We start from the raw sequence: 19,468 nt of genomic DNA, 5'->3' as shown, positions 1-19,468 counted from the left end.
CAAGGGGGAGGACACTCCAGGAGGAACCTCATTTTAGCGAAGAGGCTATTAAATGACCCAGGGTACTACTTTTCCTCGCATTTACAAGCTACAGCTGCACAGGAAACACACGGCCACCCAAGGCCGTGGCTGCGCCAAGACCCTCAGCTCCATACGCTTGTCAAACGCGACCCGAAACATCCTCAGCGAAGTCGGAGAGCAACCGGAAGAAGAAAATCCGGGGTGTCAAGGCGGAGAGGGGGGCGAGGTAACGCCGGCATGCCGCGCCTGCGCAGTCACTATACAGCGCCTCCCCGCGGGGCGTGCTCGCAGGCCGCCGCACCCTATCAGGCGGCCGCAGGGAGCGCGCCCGCGGCCTCGCCCTCTCTCGCTCCACCCCTCTCTCATCTCCGCCGGGCCTTAGACTGAGGTTGGGAGACCCAGAGCGAGCTCCACTCTCCGCCCCGAGCGGTCCCGCACTCCCCCTGGCGCGCGTGCGCAGGGGCGGACCGCAGGACGAGGGCGCAAGGGGAGGGCGGGCGTACGTCCTTGCGTGCGTCTCAGGCAGCGCGCACGCCGGCGTGAGAGGGCACGGGGAAAAGGTGGCTCTGGCCGGGGCGGCTCGGTTTCCTGTGGCTATGTAGCTGAGCTCGTCAGCTCCGGGTCCTCCTTCGCTGACTTCGCCGCGTCCTAGAGCGGAGCTGCTGCTTCGGAAAGAGAGGCTGTCCTCACGCCTACCGCGCTCCCTCGACGGCCGAGCCTGCTCGCTCGCCCGTCGGAGCGTCCCGGCCGAGCAACCCTGAGGGGGGAGGGGAGGCCATTTTGTCCCGACCGACTCCCCGGAACCGGGCGGAGCTGCTGGGAGAGGCTGCGGAGCAGCGGTCGCCGCCCTCGGAGGCACCGGACGCCGCCACCGTCGGGGCTTCCTCGGCGAGGCACTTCCTAGGTCACCCGCGCCCTCTCGAGTCGTCCTTTTTCCCACGGTTCCCCCGGTCCTCCGGCCTGAGAACGCCCGAGCGAGGAGGAGTTGGCCGTAGTGAGAGGGACCGATCCCTTGGGGCCGCCGGCGGCGAGAGCCTGAGCCGCTCCTCCCAATGGCGAAGAAGACGTACGACCTGCTTTTCAAGCTGCTCCTGATCGGGGACTCGGGAGTGGGGAAGACCTGCGTCCTTTTTCGTTTTTCGGATGATGCCTTCAACACCACCTTTATTTCCACCATAGGTAAGACCTGTGGGAGGATGGTGTGCGATCTCTGCAGCTGCAAACCGTTCCTTTTACTCCAGACATCTTTGCTTCCCGTAATATACGCCTTTGTTTCAGTGATCCCGATTCCAAGCGACAGACCAAGTTACTGTTTGAATCGGCATTGAGCTTTCTGGGGCGGGGTCTTCCCCGCTTTCCATCCGGTCTTTTGCTCTCAAGTCTCCCACTCTGCTCAGTGCCTGCTGTTACAAGATATGCAGCATTAGCAGCGTTCCAGAATCCTGTTTCTTTAAGCGTCAGGGTTGGCTTTTTCCATGTTTGTGTGGCGTTACTAGATGTACGATACTTGTAAGGGATTATTTTGATGGTTGGAGTTGAAGCAGTAGGGGTCATTTGGTAAAGACCTGAATTTATATTTCAGGGCAAAGAGATTGCATATGGTCGTAACTTAGAGTAAGCTTGAGGGTTTGTGTAAGGAATAATTAAAGTAAATTAGAAGGGAAAAGTGAGTTGCCCCGCGTTGACTAATCCATTGATGTGTCAAACAATCGGAGGCTCTTAGTGCTTGGGGTGGGACTCTGGCATGTTTGCACACAGTGCTTTTCGAGACATCAGCAGAAGCAGTAATCTGATGGAGATGGTCAGTTTCTGTCCTCGAACCTGAAAAAATGAAGTTTTCCCCTCCTGTGTTACACTAGCATCTTATAGGGAAGTGTCTTGCAAGTCATAGCCTTGGGACTTCTAATGTACTTTTCACCTCATGTTCCAGAATTATTTAATATGAAAGTAAGAGCTAAAGATTGACCTTTTAAATCGGTTTCTTGTTTAGGAAAAGAAAAGGGAAGGCTCTGGGAAAGTCCCTTTCAACTCTACTGAGAAAATTGTCATTTACACGAATTGTGTTAAATTGGGCTGGATGTGAGATCCTTTTCTTCCCCCTCACACGATAAATATCTTAACACCAGGTTGTCTCTGTCACTTGGGGACCAGTACACAGCATTAGGGCAAGTGCAATAAAATTATTTTAAGTGTAATTAATTTTATATTGAAATGATTATAAAAAGCAAGCATAGTTTTCTTTGAACTCTGGGAAGTGTCGAATTTAAGCTGATCTCAATTTATAGCATTTGGAATCGATTTGGATTTCTTGTGATAAGTGTCAGTTACTTAGTTCATTCTCATAAAACAATACTGAAATTTGGCATTAGATCGTTTTGACTAGATTTTGATTTTACTTGTTTTTGGGGGAGGGCGTCTTTGTAATTCTTGTTTCCTGAATCATACTGCTCTCTAGACCTGTTGTAAATTTTGTGAGACTTAGAACTTGTTATCTGCCTGTGGGTTAGCACTTCCTACCACTAACTTTAAAGATTCCACTTTTAGCTGTAGCTGGGTGGATCAGGTGGTTAGATCCTTCAGCAAATATTTATTGAGCACCTAACGCTAGGCACTGTCTTGGGGATAGATAAGTGGTGAACATGGTAGGAGCAGTCTAGAGAGGAAGCACAAGAGTGTGGACAGTGCTGCATTGGGGGTTGGCACAGGGAGAGGGGTGCTTAGTCTAAATTAGGCTTGCATGGAGATGACGTCTGAAATGAAGTCTGAAGGACAAGTAGAAATTGAACTAGAGGGGTGGGATGGGGCCTTACTGGAAAAGGGAGTGTAGACTAAACCTGTAGTAAGATCAGAGATTTAATCCACGTTGGTCAGCTTTAACCTGTGGTTGAGAAAGGTAGAGTGGAAAGTAGGAAGCAAAGCATTAACTCCCATCTACTCTTGGCCTTTTGTAATGGGTGCAGTCGTGTTTATTGTACTCACAACTAAAACCCAGTCCTGTAAGATAATGACACAATCTTCTTACGTAGTTTTGTGGGACCTTAGTTCCCAGACCAGGGTTTGAACCCTCGCCCTCAGCAGTGAAAGCATGGAGCTCCAGGGAATTCCCTCATGTAGTCTTTTTACTAGTGAGAGTGTGTGGTGATTTTGGATCTCACCTGCTGGGTTGGAATCCTAGTTCCACAGGTTACTGGCGGCAGTTTGACAAGTTCATTAACCTTTTCTCCTACTTCAGTTTCTTTATTGTTAATAATAGTACCCATCACAGAAGGTAGTTGTGAGAATTTTATGAGAGCAAAGTGCCTGGCATGGTGCCAGGCACACTGTAGGAGCACAGTGCATGCATATCAGTTACATAGGGAACATGCCCCATGAGCTGTAGGGGGGTGGAATGCCCTGTATGCAGTGGTCATGCAAATATTGGTTAGTGCTCTGCTAAACATTTCACTTTACACTCTGGAATGTTCATATTTTGATACGAAAATATTTGATGTGTGTGATATTTTGATATCTAAGACATACTGAACAGAATATATGGATGTAAAATTCTGAGTGCATCCCCAACATGTGGCATGTATTAGCTCTATACGCATGTTTAGACGTCTCCTGGTGTCTTACATCAGTGCTATCCAAAAGAAACATAATGTGAGTCACATAAGATTTTTTAGTAGCCACATTTAAAAAGGAAAAGAAGTATTTAATACTGTCTTTTAGCTCATTTTATCCGAAGTCTTCTCATTTTATTATATAATCAAAACTTAAAAATAGTTGAGACATTTTATACTTTTCTCCAGCGTGTATGTATGTTATCTTTACAGTTCATCTCAGATTAGGCACATTTGGACAGTGCATGTCTAAACAGTATAAACTAGCCAGTTGGCGAATATGCAGATGATTAGAGATACTTAAAATATGTACTACTTTTAGGGCTTTTAAATTTCATCAGTTGGCTAAGATTTTTGTTTTGCTCTTCTTTTTTAAAAATAAAGAGCATTCTCTATGAATGATACTGAAATTTGAGTTGGCATTTGATTGTTAAAACGTCTTGAGGTTTGAAAGGAAGTGGTTACCTTGCAGGGGTTCAGAAGGGCCAAACTGCGAGTATAATGTAGCCTCTCATTATTTTAGACAGTCATTTTAGTTGCTTATTGATTCTTGGAAGAAATAATTTTTATAGGCTTATGGTCCTTATTTACAAAGCTCACAAAGGCTATTTAAATTTTTCTATGTACTTTTCCACACATCTATATCAGAAGTTGTGTGTGATATGTATGGTCAGATTTACTGCAGATAGAATTTTAAAAACAAATTATGATGGTATGTTCCACACTCACCAATCTCAAAGGAAATTCAAGGGCACTAGAATATAAGCTGCACAAGGGCAGAAGGCTTTGTCTTTGTTTTTTTGCTGACAGATGCTAAGCACCTAGAACAGTCCCTGCATTTAATGGGTGCTTGGTAAATAATGAAGGCAGGCAGACAGGTGGTAAGTACAGTGTAACCAGGATCCTTTAGAATTAGCTAGTTTCATTTTAACATTTCTTCTTTACCTACTTTCTAAACATTAAATATATGATCTAGAGAGAGTTGCTGGATTTTGGATGAGCATATTTCATTGGTTGATTTGGCCAAAGTCACAAAAGCATTACCTCTGGGTTCTAGGTAAAAAACTAAATTGGTAAAGGCTCTTGCCTCTGGGAGAGGCAATGGATGCATCCTTTTTGTTGTCTTTCAGCATATTTTTACCAAATGTTGGAAGTGTAGGTTCTACTAACATGAATTTAAAAATTGGTTTATTGAACTGAGCCCGTTTTATATGGAGAGGCTGCTTTTTAGAAAATTGAGCAAAACCTTTTTCATGTAAATGTGTCTGGACTTTGCTGTGACACCCAGACAGTGGCTCATGCTGCAGAAATGCCAGAGTACATAAGAAATGTCTTTCATTTCAAGATGTATTTTTAGGATTGATTAAAACTATCCAGACATTTTCCCAAGGAAAGTACACAAATGGCCAGTGAACACATGAAAAAATGTTCAACATCTTTTAATAATAAGGGAAATGCAAATCAAAACCATTATGCGATGTTACTTCACACCCATTAGGATGACCGACATAAGAACTGAACTTTTGTCACGCAGTTATCTGTTCCCGCTTTCGGTTCGTTTGGGTCTATACCGAGAAGTGAATTCTGTGATAATAAATGGTTTGAGAAACCACCATATCGTTTTCAACAGTGGCTGCACTGTGTTTACATTCCCACTAGCACGGCACCAGGATTCCATTTCTCCACATCCTCCAACACTTGTTACTGTCTGTTTAGCAGCATTATCACAATAGCCAAAGGATAGAAGCAACTCAAATGTCCATAGACAAATGAATTGATACACAAAATGTAGCATAACATACAATGGAGTATTATTCAGCCTTAAAAAGGAATGAAATTCTGATAGATTTTACAACATGGATAAACTTTGAAAACACTGTGCTAAGTGAAACAAGCCAGAACAAAAGGACAAGTGTTACAGGTAACTGGAATAGGTCAGTTCATAGAGAAAGTAGAATAGTGGTTACAGGGACTGGGTAATGGGAAGTTATTTCCTAATGGGTACAAAATTTCAGTTAATGGGGAATTACTGCTTAAAGGGTACAGAGTTTCAGTTTAGAAGGATGAAAAAGTTGTGGAGATGAATAGTGGTCACGTTTGTACAGCAATGGGAATATATTTAGTGCTACTGAATTGTATACTTAGAAATGGTTAATATGTACAAAAAGACAAATACTGCATGATTCCAAGTACATGAGATATTTAAAGTTGTCAAATTCCTAGAAACAAAGTAGAATTGTAGAAGGTAGGTTGATTGTCTCCCAGGGACTGGGAGAAGGGGGAAATGGGGAGTTGTTTAACGGATATAGTTTTAGTTTTGTGAGATGAAGTAGCTTTGGAATTCTGTTGCATGTCATTGAGGATATACCTAACACTCCTGCACTATACACTTAAAACTGGTTAGGTTGGTAAATTTTTATTTTATGTGTTTTTTTTTCTTTTAAACTGCAATTTAAAAAGTGGTTAAATGTCAATTTTATGTTGAGTATATTTTACTACCAAAAAAGAAAAACAAACCCAAAACACCCTTTGACAGTTGATGCAGCTCTCTAAAAGAGCATTTAATCTCAGACAGCCCCGGCACTGTTTCATGTGGTAGCTACTGTTAACTGGGGGTCATTGAGTCAAGAGGATCCTTTAAGGTACTTTCCCATGCTTAGTATTACTGGCTGTAATTTCAGATACTAAAGGCAGGTTTGTCTTTTTGTTTTGTGTCTCCCTATAGAACCCCTTAGAATATTAATATAGAAAGAACTCGGCAGTGAATTTCAAGTCAGAAAACTGAGACTGATGAGGTGAGAAAGTGGAAGTGTCAGTCATCCAGTGTCTGACTCTTTGCGACCTCATGGACTGTAACTCACTGGGCTCCTCTGTCCATGGAATTCTCCAAAAAGGAGCTTCCCAACTCAGAGATCGAACCACAGTCTCCTGCATTGCAGGCAGATTCTTTACCATCTGAGCCACCAGAGAAGCCAAAAGATTATATGGCTAATTAGTGGAGTTTTGACTAAAATCCAGATACAATCCTGTTTGTCACTGTGTTTCTCATCCTGAGAATGTCATTGTTTTGTTTGAAAAAATTAAGGGTAAGGTCATTCTCCTACTCATCAATTTGTATTTGAAAAATGGAGTTGCAATAGTTTTGACAGAAGTGGGAAAGTCTCAGCACCAAATATCAAGGGGTCTGTTCAGGGTACTTGTCCTTTGCAAACAAAGCATAATACAGCAGACCTGAGGTAATAATGTTGTTGTTGTTCAGTTACTAAGTTGTGTCCAACTCTTTATGACCCCATGGACTGCAGCCTGCTAGGCTAAGGTGTGCTTCACTGTCTCCCAGAGTTTGCTCACACTCGTGTCCTTTGGGTTGGTGATGCCATCCAATCATCTCATCCTCTGTCGCCCCCTTCTCTTGCCCTCAATCTTTCCAAAAGCTCTTAGGATCTTTTCCAGTGAGTTGGCTCTTTGCATTATGGTGTATAATAGTAGACACGAATTGGCAAAGGAAATACTGATTGATGTTACCGTTTGGTTTGTAAAAAGTAAAGAATGATAGAAATACTGGCAGTTTGTTTCAATTAGCAGTAGAGAATTGCCTGGTTAGTTCTGTGGTAGCAGTTTAACAGAGAAATAGGGGCTTTTTGAGTGTTGATTTACAAATAAGAGACCGTTATTTAGCAAAAAATACAAGTTTGTGTGTATCTAAGAGAATCTTCATGGGAACACTTTATGGAGATGGTTCGGTCATAAAGGAAGAGTGTAAAAGCTATAGAGAGCGTTGAGAACATTGTGTGAACCCTAAGACTATAAAAGTCTTTCAAAGGTTTTGCTGCCTTCAAAGAGGTGAATATTGGAGGTTAGTGGGGGTAAATTCTTCAATTTGGATTATAAGAAGAGGAATTTAAAATGATGATTAGAATAAAATTTTGGTGAAGAAAACCTCATCTGAAGGGATATTTCAAATGAGAAATAAATTTTTGTTTGAAGATAGTATCATATACTTTAGCAAAAGTGATTGCTTGATACTTATCCTTCTTTCCAGAGATGCAAAATCATATTTTTGAGGAAAACAGCAACTGGTGATGGAACACTAAGTTTCCAGCATGACCCAGAAACAGAGCATCCAAGGTTGTAAAACGTTAGAAAATGGGAAAAAACCATTATTCTGGAGACCCAAAAAGTACAACGTATCAAAATCAGAACAGAGAGCAGTGTTGATTTGTCTCTTTCATATCAATGGCAATGCTTATGCAGGCTTTTTTAAATTGATGTTTTTATTAAGGCAATTGTAGATTCACATGCAGTTGTGAAAAATAATACAGAAGGATCCCTTGTGCACTTTGCCCAGTTCTCCTAATGGTAACGTTTTATGAAACTGTAGTATCACAACCAGGATATTGTCCTCTGGCACAGCACACCAGTCTTATTCAGATTTCTCTAGTTTTACTTGTACTCATTTGTTTGTGTATATTAAATTCTCAGCAATTTTGTAACTTTTGTAGGTTCATTTTGCCACCACCACAGTCAAGATGCTGAACAGTTCCAAGGGACAAGGATCCTTTGTGTTCTTTTTTAACTATACTCTGTTCCCTCCCCCCCAAAAAATTGTTCTCCTTTTATAAAGTTTTGTTATTCACAAATATAATATAAATGGTGTCAATAGGTTGTAACTTTGGGGGGTTTGCTTTTATTCAGTTGGCTTAATTCCTTGGCAGTTCATCCAAGTTGTGTGCACCAGTAGTTCCTTTTACTGTTGAGTAGTATTTCATGGTATGCATTCCCTACAGTTTGTTTAACCACTCACCCATTGAGAAACACCTGAGTTGATTCTGATTTTTGCCTGTTGTAAATAAAACTGATAGGAATTTTAGTGTAGATGTTTTTGTGTGATTATAAATGTTCATTTCTCGGGAATAAATGCCCAAGTGTGCAGTTACTGGGTCAGTATGGTAACTGCATGTTTAGTTTCATAAGAGTACCAAACTCTTTCCAGAGTGACTACTATTTTATAGTCTCACAGTAGTTTGTGAGTGAGCTAGTTTCTCTGTATCTTCACAAGTATTTGGTGGTGGTGTTCTTTTGTATTTTAGCTATTCTGGTAAATGAGTAGTAGTAATCTCATTGTGGTTTTAATTTGCATTTCCCTGGTGGCCATAGGTGTTGAAAACTGTTTCTGTGTTCCCATCTGCCGTCAGTATATTCTCTGCTGAGATACTTGATCATGTCAGTTGCCCGTTCTCTTGATTGGATTGATTCCTTTTTGTTTGTTTTTTTCCTGTTTTGAAAGTTCTTTATACATTTTAAGTACTCATTGTTGAACATGTGGACATTTGCAAATATTTTCTTCCAGTCTCTGTAGTTGGATTATATTTATTCAGTTATTTTGCTGCATCAGGCCTTAATTGTGGCATATGGGCTTCTCTCTATTTCTCAACTACAATACATGGTTAGTAGTTGTGGCACATGGGGTTAAGGGTTAAATGCCCTGCGACATGTGGGGTCTTAGTTCCCTCACCATGGATCAAACCCATGTCCCCTGTATTGGAAGGCAGATTCTTAACCACTGGACCACCAGGGAAGTCCCCACGTGGGCTTTCACACAGCAAAAATTTTAAATTTAGATGAAGTTGAATTTATTAACTTTTCTTTTCATAGGTCGTGTTTTGGTGTCTAAGAACTCTGTCTGGTTCTAGACACTGAAGATCTTTTCCCATTTTTGTTTGGTAAAAGTTTTATGTTTTACATGTGAGCCTATAATATATTTTGAGTTAGTTTTTGCATTGGGTTTGAAGTTTAGGTTGAGGTTCTTTTATCTTGCTTATGATGGCATCTAGTTGCTCCAGTACCGTTATTGAATGTGCGGGCTTTTGTTTTTTAAGTCTCATGTAGTCAGTTGATGCAGATGTTCTGAAGGCTTCAGAGATACCCTATATGATGCTATGGGATTGAAAGTTGATTTAGTGATTGACTCTTATTTGCAATAATTTATTCTTTGCTTTCTGAAAGGTTTTTAAAATTAATTTTTATCAGTGATATGTACACATATTTGAAGTTAAATAAACTGCTAAAAGATGTATAGTAACAAAATTAAACAGTCTCCTGTCTCATCCCCTTTCTACTCCTATTCTTTAGAAGCATTGTCTAACTCTTCTGTTAAATATTGCTATTTTTCAAAAGATATGCTATATCAACATCTTTTGAGTTACTAATTTAATATTAAACATTTAACCTTTTATAATCTTATCCCACTCTTTATCCCAATTTTTTTTGTTAAATTGATACCCTGTGGTTACATTAATATGCCCATGGGAATATTTCCTTTAAAACCAAGTAGTCTGTTACAACTCTGTTTCCTTTTCTCTGTTGTTAAAAATTCTCTTTATTTGATTTATTTCCTTTACCCATTATCAAGTCTTCCTACATCTTCCAGCAACCTCTCAAAATGAATTTCTGCACAGACAGACCGTTAGAGATTATTGATAAGTTTTTTTCCTGGATACCTCTGTTTGTTCTACGTCTTTCTCCTTCCTGCTTCAGTTCCCTTGGCATCTCTCATGTGAGAGACTGCTGGTTTATTGCTCTGGGTCATAGTAGCTTCTTACAAGAAGGGTGTATGGCAAAGGAAATTTTTTGAGACTTCCCATGTTTGTTTGTATTTACTTAACTGTGTTGGGTCTTAACAACACGATAGATCTTTGTTTTGTCATGCAGGATCTTTCTTTGTGATGCATGGACTCTCCAGTTGTGGCTTGGGGGCTCAGTAGTTGCGATGCATAGGCCTAGTTGCCCCACAGCATATGGGATCTTACTTCCCTGACCAGAGATCCCTGTGTGCCTTGCATTGCAATGCAGATTTCTTAACCAGTGGACCACAGGGGAAGTCTTGAGAATTCCCGTATTTGTTGTTAGTCACGTGTCTGACTCTTTGCGACCCAATGGACTGTAGCCTGGCAGGCTCCTCCATCCATGGGATTTTCCAGGCAAGAATACTGGAGTGGGTTGCCATTTCCTTCTCCAGGAGATCTTCCTGACCCAGGGATTGAACCCAGGTCTCCTGCATTGTAGGCAGATGCCTTACCGTCTGAGCCACCAGGGAAGTCCCTGTTTAGTCGCTAAGCTGTGTCCGATTCTTTGCAACCCCATGGACTGCAGCGTGCCAGGAGTTTGCTCAAACTCATGTCCATTGAATCAGTGATCTTGTCCAACCATCTCATTCTCTGCCGCTCTCTTTGCTTCCTGCCCTCAATCTTTCCTAGCATCAGGGTCTTTTCGTATGAGTTGGCTCTTTGCATCAGGTGGCCAAAGGATTGAAGCTTCAGCATAAGTTCTTCCAATGAATGTTCAGGGTTGATTTCCTTTAGAATTGACTGGCTTGATCTTACAGTCCAAGGGACTCTCAAGAGTCTTCTCCAGCACCACAATTCGAAAGCATCAATTAATTCTTCAGCACTCAGCCTTATTCATGGTCCAACTCTCATATCTGTACATGACTACTGGAAAAACCATAGCTTTGACTATACAGACCTTTGTCAGCAAAGTGATGTCTCTGCTTTTTTAATATGATGTCTAGGTTTGTCATAGTTTTCCTTCAAGGAGCAAGGGTCTTTTGATAATCATGGCTACAGTCACTGTCCACAGTGATTTTGGACCCAAGAAAATAAAATCTGTCACTGTTTTCCACTTTTTTCCTTTCTGCTTGTCATGAAGTGATGAGACTGGACGCCATGATCTTAGTTTGTTTTTTGAATGTTGAGTTTTAAAGCCAGCTTTTTCATTCTTCTTTCACCTTCATCAAAAGGCTGTTTAGTTCCTCTTCACTTTCTGCCATTAGAGTGGTATCATCTACATGTCTGAGGTTGTTGATATTTTCCCCAGCAATATTGATGCCAGCTTGTGATTCATCCAGCCTGGCATTTGGCATGATGTACTCTGCACATAAGTTAAATAAGCAGGATGACAGTATACAGCCTTGACATACTCCTTTCCCGATTTTGAACCAGTCTGTTTCATGTCTGGTTCTAACTGTTGCTTTTGACCTGTATACTAGTTTCTCCAGAGACAGCTAAGGTGGTCTGGTATTCCTGTCTCTTGAAGAATTTTCCACTGTTTGTTATTACCCACACAATCAACAGCTTTAACGAAGTCAATGAAGTGGAAATAGATGTTTTTCTGGAATTCCCTTGCTTTCTCTATGATCCAAAGAATGTTGACAATTTGATCTCGGATAGTTCTGCTTTTTCTAATCCCAGTTTGTACATCTGGAAGTTCTCAGAGGTTCATGTACTGCGGAAGTCTGGCTTGAAAGATTTTGAGCATTACCTTGCTAGTGTGTGAAATGACTGCAGTCGTATGGTAGATTGAACATTCTTTGGCACTGTCTTTCTTTGGGATTGGAATGAAAACTGGCCCTTTTCAGTCCGGTGGCCACTGCTGAATTTTCCAAATTTTCGGATGTATTGAGTGCAGCAGTTTCACAGCATCATCTTTTAGGATTTGGAATTGCTCAGCTGGAATTCCATCACCTTCACTAGCTTTGTTTGTAGTAATGCTTCCTAAGGCCCACTTGACTTCACAGGATGTCTGACTCTAGGTGAGTGACCACACCATCATGGTTATCCAGGTCACTTAAAACCTTTTTTGTGTAGTTCTTCTGTGTATTCTTCCCGCCTTTTCTTAATCTCTTCTGCCTCTGTTAGGTCCTTACTGTTTCTGTTCTTTATCATGCCCATCCTTGCAGGAAATGTTCCTTTGGTATTTCTAATTTCTAATTTTCTTGAAGCGATCTCTAGTCCTTTGCATTCTGTTGTTTTTCTCTTTGCAGTGTTCTCTTAAGATGGCTTTCTTATCTCTCCTTGCTATTGTCTGGAACTCTCCATTCAGCTCTATATGTCTTTACCTTTCTCTCTTGCCTTTCGCTTCGCTTCTCTTCTCTTAGCTGTTTGTAAAGCCTCCTAAGACAACCACCCATGTTTGACAATGTCTAAATTCTTTGACTCAATTAAAAGTTTGACAGGGCTTAGGATTCTGGTTTGAAAATAATGTTTTCCCTTAGAATGTTGAAAATCTGTCTTTTAGTTCCTTTCTAATATTGCTGGCAAGTCCAATACCATTCTAATTTTTTACCCATTATTTCTGGCCTGGTTTATCTCTGCAGATTTTTAGGTTTTTCAGTGTTTTGAATTCTTGGTAACAGATTATGTACCTCATTGGGTAGGTCATTTGTTTTTTTCAGATAAATCCATCCTTCTCAATATTTGGTGGGTCTTTACAAGTTCTTAACTTCAAGTTTTCTTGCTTTTTTCCCTCCTATGATTTTCTTCCTTTTTATTTTCCATTTTTAGTTGGATTTTGGACTTCCTAATTGATCATATAATTTTCTGTTTCTAGCTTTGCTAATTCATTCTTCCTGGGAGATTTCTGAAGACTTTATTTCAACATTTTATTTTTCGACTCTTTTCCTTCAAGTTTTCCATGCCTACCCTCTGCCCCCTCCCCTGATGTTTGTTTTATTCTATATTTTATTTTATAGGCCTTTTGCTGATGATTGGTGGTTTCAGGGTATACAGTGGGTCCTTGAATCAGCTATGCTTCAATACAGTTTTTTTTTTTTTTTTTTTAATGAAAAAAAAAGAAGTGGTTGAAAGATGTTTGTGAGCATGGGTGGGGCTTTTTAATCTCCCTAGTTTTAGTTTCATCACACTCCAGTGGGCTTCTTGTTTTTAAATTCAGAGTATGTCAGTTTCAGATTTTCTAGAGAATAAACCTTTAGACTCATGCTGTAAGTGGAGTGGTAATATCTGGTTATGTGAAATGGAGGCTGTCTTTATAACCTTTAATCAAGCCCTCACTTTCTGTTGGGCTTTCCTGGTGGCTCAGCTGGTAAAGAATCTGCCTGCAATTCAGGATACCTGGGTTTGATCCCTGGGTTGGGAAAATCCCCTGGAGAAGGGAACAGCTACCCACTCCAGTATTCTGGCCTTGGGAATTCGGTACATTATATAGTCCATGGGGTCACAGAGAGACACAACTGAGTGACTTTCACTTTCACTTTCTGTCTGGTACCTGATACCTCCTATATTGAGACATGAATTGGCTTGCTCCTCATTGGTATCTTCTTCAGTGGGTTCTAAGGTCGTAAACTTCTTCATCTGTTGTGGTTAGTTACAGTGCCGGTTATTGAAATCAAGGTAAGCTATATATTTTTTTCCCTTAATGTTTTGGTGTGACTTTGGAGAGAAGGATGAGAAAGATCTTTCTCCTCTAGTTTAACTGGAATTTGAAGTAATTTTTGACTCCAAATGATTTTCAACTCCACTTTTTAATGGATAACATCCAGTAAAATTAGGGATGAATGATAACTTTGCTACTGTTTTTATAAATATCCAGTCTGTTGTCAAAATACAGATATTTTTGTTATTTAAAATAGTTAGATAAATGTAAGGAATCAGCATTCAAAACAGCTGAAAGAGCTTTGGGGACGTCTCTGGTGGTCCAGTGGCTGAGATTCCGCACTCCTACTGCAGGAGGCCCAGTTTCAATTCCTGGTCAGGGAACTAGATCCTGGGTGCCACATCCTGGGTGAGTTCACATGCCTCAGCTGAAACCCAGTGCAGCTAAATAAATTTAAAATTAAGGAAAGAAGTTTAATTTAGATGTATAATATATTCTTTTTTTTAAAGATATATAATCTTGGTTGATTTACTTCAGGAGAGGAAGGAGTATTTTTTGCTTTTTGAACAGAATATGACTGTAGTCTTCAACTTCAGTCTTTTTCTCTTGACGTATATACTGTTTTATAAAATACTAACAAATGATTCAGCAAACTCATAATCTGCCAGAGGATTGCAGTGTGTCCTATATACTATAGCACTTGGCTTTGAATGATAAGGTATCTCCCTCTTGATTTTTAGCTGGTTTGAAACCTACTGGTACAGTGTGAGTATTTTACCTCTTTATATATTCTAAGTCTTACTAAAATGGCTTTGAGTTCCTTAAGTTAGACATTAATGGATATGTGTGAATTTTTAAAAATCCAGTAGTGTGTCTCTGCATATTTTTGTATGTGGGGATATATACTCAGGATAATAAATGGGCTAGAGTGCTATGGAAGAAGTGAAGTCATTCAGCCGTGTCTGACTCTTTGCGACCCCATGGACTGTAACCTGCCAGGCTCCTGTGTCGATGGGATTTTCCAGGCAGGAATAATGGAGGGGGTTGCCATTTCCTTCTCCAAGAATGCTATGAAAGGTAAATGTAAATCAAAATGATTGTTCAAATGTCAGCTCTTTGCTTAAGTAAGAGTTCCAGAAACTTTATTCTTTTGGAAAATGTCAGACCTACAGAAAAGATATTTACTATAATGAATCCCCTTACATCCTTCCTTTAGATTGACCAATTGCCAATATTTTTCAGCATTTGCTTCTATGTCTCTTTAGAGAGTTTATTTTGTATATGATGTGGTGTCTGGTTCAAAGTAGATTGAAGATCTGTATGTCAAGGGGAACATAGTCACTTTTCAAAAATAAAGTAGAAAATTAAATTACAAGCCTTTGCAATTGCTGTTGAGGTTTTACAGTGTGTCAGTCACCATGGATTCAGTGGTGAGTAGCACAGACTTGCTGCCTGTCCTTGTGGAGTTTCAGCTATAGTGGAGAATTTTGAAAAAGTGCACCAATATAACACTACTTGCTGGTCTTCTAAGACATTTTATATTTGTGGGAAATACAAGCTTTATGCCCTTTAAGACACCTCATTTTTCTGTTTTGTTCTCTTATCTTACAAAGTTATGCTTGCTATACCTCAAGAAAGAAAGAATTTTTTCTTAAGATGTAGAATTTTAAACAGTCAGTAACACTTACATGTATCTAGAGACTAAGCTTTCTGAACATAATCCAGACCCAAAATACATAGTATACTTAGAAATCCCCGAAATTAAAGCCACACACAGTACTTGGTGTTTTCTTAGTGCCTTACTGACTTTGATTTTTAACTCTGTTTTAGACTCAGAAGAAGCAGCAGACTTTTGCTGTTATGTAAGTGACAGGTCCAGCCAGCAGTAATGAGACCAGATAGACATTTTAGGCAGGAAACCTGAAAACCTGAAAAATCTAACTCTAACAAAGATTAAAGATTGTATTACTGTACAGCACAGTTACAGATTTTTAAATATTATGTGTTTCTTTTTTGTCTGCTCCGGGGTCTTAGTTGCAGCACCTGGGATCTTTAGTTGTGGCATGTGAACTCTTGGTTGTAGCTTTTGGGATCTAGTTCCCTGACCAAGGATCCAGCACGGGCCCCCTGCCTTGGAACTGAGGAGTCTTAGCCGTTGGACAACCAGGGAAGTCCCTACAGTTTCAGATTTGTGAATTGATGATTATGGCCAATGAGAAGATGTTCTTTTTTTATTTTTTGGGCAACCCACATAGCTTTCTGGATCTTCTGGATCTTAGTTCCCTGACCAGGGGTTGAACCTGGGCCTCAGCAGTGAAAGCTCCAAGTCCTACCCACCATTGAACTGCTAGGGAATTCCCGCGAAGAAGTTTTTATTTTCAGTAGTCTTTGTCAAGGTGGAAACTTTGATATATTTTGGAGACATTGAAAACATGAGCTTTTGTGCCTTATGTATGCCTAATCAGAGCTTAACTTCTGTGAAATAATTTTTGTACAAGATAATAGATGAATGACTTATAATACCATGAAATTATTTCTTGTATTAAATTTTTAAAAAAAATTGGGATGCACTGATGGAAAAGTGAAGCCTGAGGGTGAATATAATCCAAACAAAATTATGAGTGGATAAGGTAAATTTGAGATTTATTCACAAACTCTCAAGTATTAGGAGTGTTGAAGGGTTATCTTTTAAAATGTGAGTGAACTAGTTCAGGAGATAAATATAAGGATTTTTTTTTTTCATATTGAATGAAACATTTACAGAAATAATTTCTGTTTTACATGGATTCAAGAAGGGTCTGCACAGATGTGTGAATGTCAGGACCATAAAGAGCATCTTAATGAAACTAGCTTATAGCTAATATCTGTGATGGACTTTCAGGAAGTCAGCCATGCTCTTAATATGACTCCCTTAATAATAGTGGGCTTTTTGGGTAAGTCAGACAGGGTTTAGCAGTTTGTATTTGTCTGTACAGTAAGATATTATAATTAAAGTATTATATAACAGGTATAAGCAAAATGTGGACTGTTTCCTTGTATATGTGACTAATGGTTAATGTGTGCTTAAGGCAATAAAAATAATTTCAGTGTTAACCTGATAAGTTCATAACTGTAAATATGTATTTATAATTTATAAACTATAAATTCAGTATAATAATTTCTTTACTATAATAACATGACTTCCACCTCTAATTTTTCTTCAATTTCTTTTCTGAAAAATTTTCTGTATTAAGATGTCTATATGTAGGTGCCACAAATTATAGGACTTTTTTTTTTTTAACACAAGTAATTTGAAATTTTTTTTAGACCCCAACGCATATTTTCTTGAACAGACTTTCACTTTTTTCTAGGTTATGCTTTTTAGCAGGCATTGTTTAAGTCATTGGTGAGGAATGCTCTCACTCTTTGCTGTAAGTTGTGGTCTTCCTATTAAATGATGATTTCCAACTCCAGTAGTGATTTAGTTAAGCACAGTTTACTGTTTCAGAACTTTCCTCAGTCTCAGGTAATATTCTCCTCTTTTGCATTCAGTTTCCCTTGGAAACTTTAGCTCCATAAAACTATTTCTGCTGAATGGACTGTTTCTTTGAACATTTTGCCTTTTTCCTGATTTTCTATTGAATTTTGGCAAATCTACTGCGTTTAAAATTTTGTTAATTTTTTCTTCTTTCAGGAAGATGTGTAAATGAAAGCAGTGGTGTCAGTATGTCTGCCTGGTATTGCATGATATATGCAGTACAGTTGTGCGTATGTTGTTTTGTAAATTTTGAAATGCACCATGGAGTACTATTACAGCTTGGCTTATCCTCCTTACTATTTGTTGGTTATGTTTTCTCACATAACTGCCATGATCTGTTTTTAGTGGATGATTTTTAAAAGGCCATGCATGCACACAGCATGTTGGAAAAATGCCAGTAGACTTGCTTGATGCAGGGTTGCCACAGACTCAGTTTGTAAAATTGAACAGTGTCTTTGAAGCACAGTAAAGTGAAATGCAATAAAATGAGGTATGCCTGTATGTTATTTCAGTTCATTGTCACAATAATCCTCTGAGGAAATGTGTATATCCCCATTTTGCTAATCAGAAAATTGAGGATTAAGAAACATTAGGTAATTGAGCCAAGAAGGTCATACAGCTAGCTAGTAGGTGGTGAAACCGAAATTATTAATCCAGGGCCCTCAGATTCAAGCCCATATTCTTTCCAGTACATTATATTAGAGAAGCTGGAAATACAGACTTTTAAAAGAGTAAAATCATTTAAAATCTCTTTTTCAAGAGTAATACATAATTTCAAAGAGAATACATAATTTTGTGGTAGTTATAAACAGACTGGGCTTCCTTGATGGCTCAGATGGTAAAGAATCTGCCCGCAGTGCCGGAGACCCGGGTTCTCTGGGTCCGGAAAGTCTCCTGTAGAAGGGAATGGCTGCCCACTTTGGTATTCTTGCTGGAGAATTACAGTCCCATGGAGTTGAAAAGAGTCCGACACGACTGAGCAACTTAACACTTCACTTTCAGAGCTTTCATTCACTTACAGACTAGGTATAATTTTATAGATAAAGAATTTGATTTGCTTTACTCAGCTGCAGTTTTTTCCCACATGTATCCCTTCTGTTGATAATTGTAAGTATCCATTGATCTTCCCAACATCAAACATCATACCCCTTTATTTGTAAAATTAAAAAAAATTTTGACTGTGAAGGGTCTTTGTTGTGGACTTTCTCTAGTTTCTGTGTGTGTGAGGGTCTTCTCTTGTTGTGGAGCATGCGGGCTCACTAGTTGCAGGGTTTGGGCTTAGTTGCCTTGTGGCATGTGGAGTCGTAGTTCCCAAACCAGGGGTTGAACCCAAGTCCCTGGGTCTGGAACATTGCCTGGAGTAGGAAATCGCAACCTGCTCGTGTTCTTGCCTGGAAGATTCCATGGACAGAGGAGCCTGGCAGGCCATAGTCCATAGGGTTGCAAAGAGTCAGGCGTGATTGAGCCACTAAGCGCATAAGAATGTATAATGTAGAATCGATAAGTACTGTGATGTCCCTCTTCTTTGGAGTCCATTCTTTGCTCCTCACCCTCAATGTAATCTTGATGGCAATACTGTTTTTCAGCATATTTATATATTAGGAAGTGACAGCTTCTTGCTCTCCCCTGCCACCACCCCCCAAACCCAGCTGACTTTAAACAAGAGCAAAATGTTTGAGGATGTGTCACTTCTAGGGTTAGTTTATTAAATGCTCAGCAACCAGAACCTCTTGATGATGGTGAAAGAGGAGGGGGAAACAGCTGTTTTAAAACTCAGCATTCAAGAAACTAAGATCATGGCATCCGGTCCCATCACTTCATGGCAGATAGAGGGGGAAAAAGTGGAAGCAGTGACAGGTTTTATTTTCTTGGGCTCCAAAATCACTGCGGACTGTGACTGCAGCCGTGATATTAAAAGACCCTTGCTCCTTGGAAGGAAAGCTAGGACAAACCTAGACAACACATTAAAAAAGCAGAGACATCACTTTGCTGACAAAGGTCTGTATAGTCAAAGCTGTGGTTTTTCCAGTAGTCCTGTACAGATGTGAAAGTTGGACCCTGAAGAAGTCTGAGTGCTGAAGAATTTGATGCTTTCGAACTGTGGTGTTGGAGAAGCCTCTTGAAGAGTCCTACTGCAAGGAGATCAAACCAGTCAGTCCTA

At 39.9% G+C, this 19,468-nt stretch overlaps 1 protein-coding gene across 1 annotated transcript in view; it reads left to right on the top strand.

Annotated features, from left to right (window-relative positions):
- The first annotated feature begins 391 nt into the window (after positions 1 to 391).
- The window catches only part of RAB10 (RAB10, member RAS oncogene family), a 59,949-nt gene continuing 40,872 nt past the window's right edge, over positions 392 to 19,468 (top strand). The window contains exon 1 of the mRNA XM_040224472.1: positions 392 to 1,200. Coding sequence (XP_040080406.1) covers positions 1,074 to 1,200 — 127 coding nt within the window. The 5' untranslated portion in view covers positions 392 to 1,073. The remainder of the gene's footprint in view (positions 1,201 to 19,468) is intronic.

This window comes from Oryx dammah, unplaced genomic scaffold (genome assembly GCF_014754425.2).
Source record: "Oryx dammah isolate SB20612 unplaced genomic scaffold, SCBI_Odam_1.1 HiC_scaffold_25, whole genome shotgun sequence".
In the NCBI taxonomy this organism is placed as follows: Eukaryota; Metazoa; Chordata; class Mammalia; order Artiodactyla; family Bovidae; genus Oryx; species Oryx dammah.
Note: the sequence above shows the minus strand (reverse complement) of the source record. Positions and strands in the feature narration are given on the sequence as shown.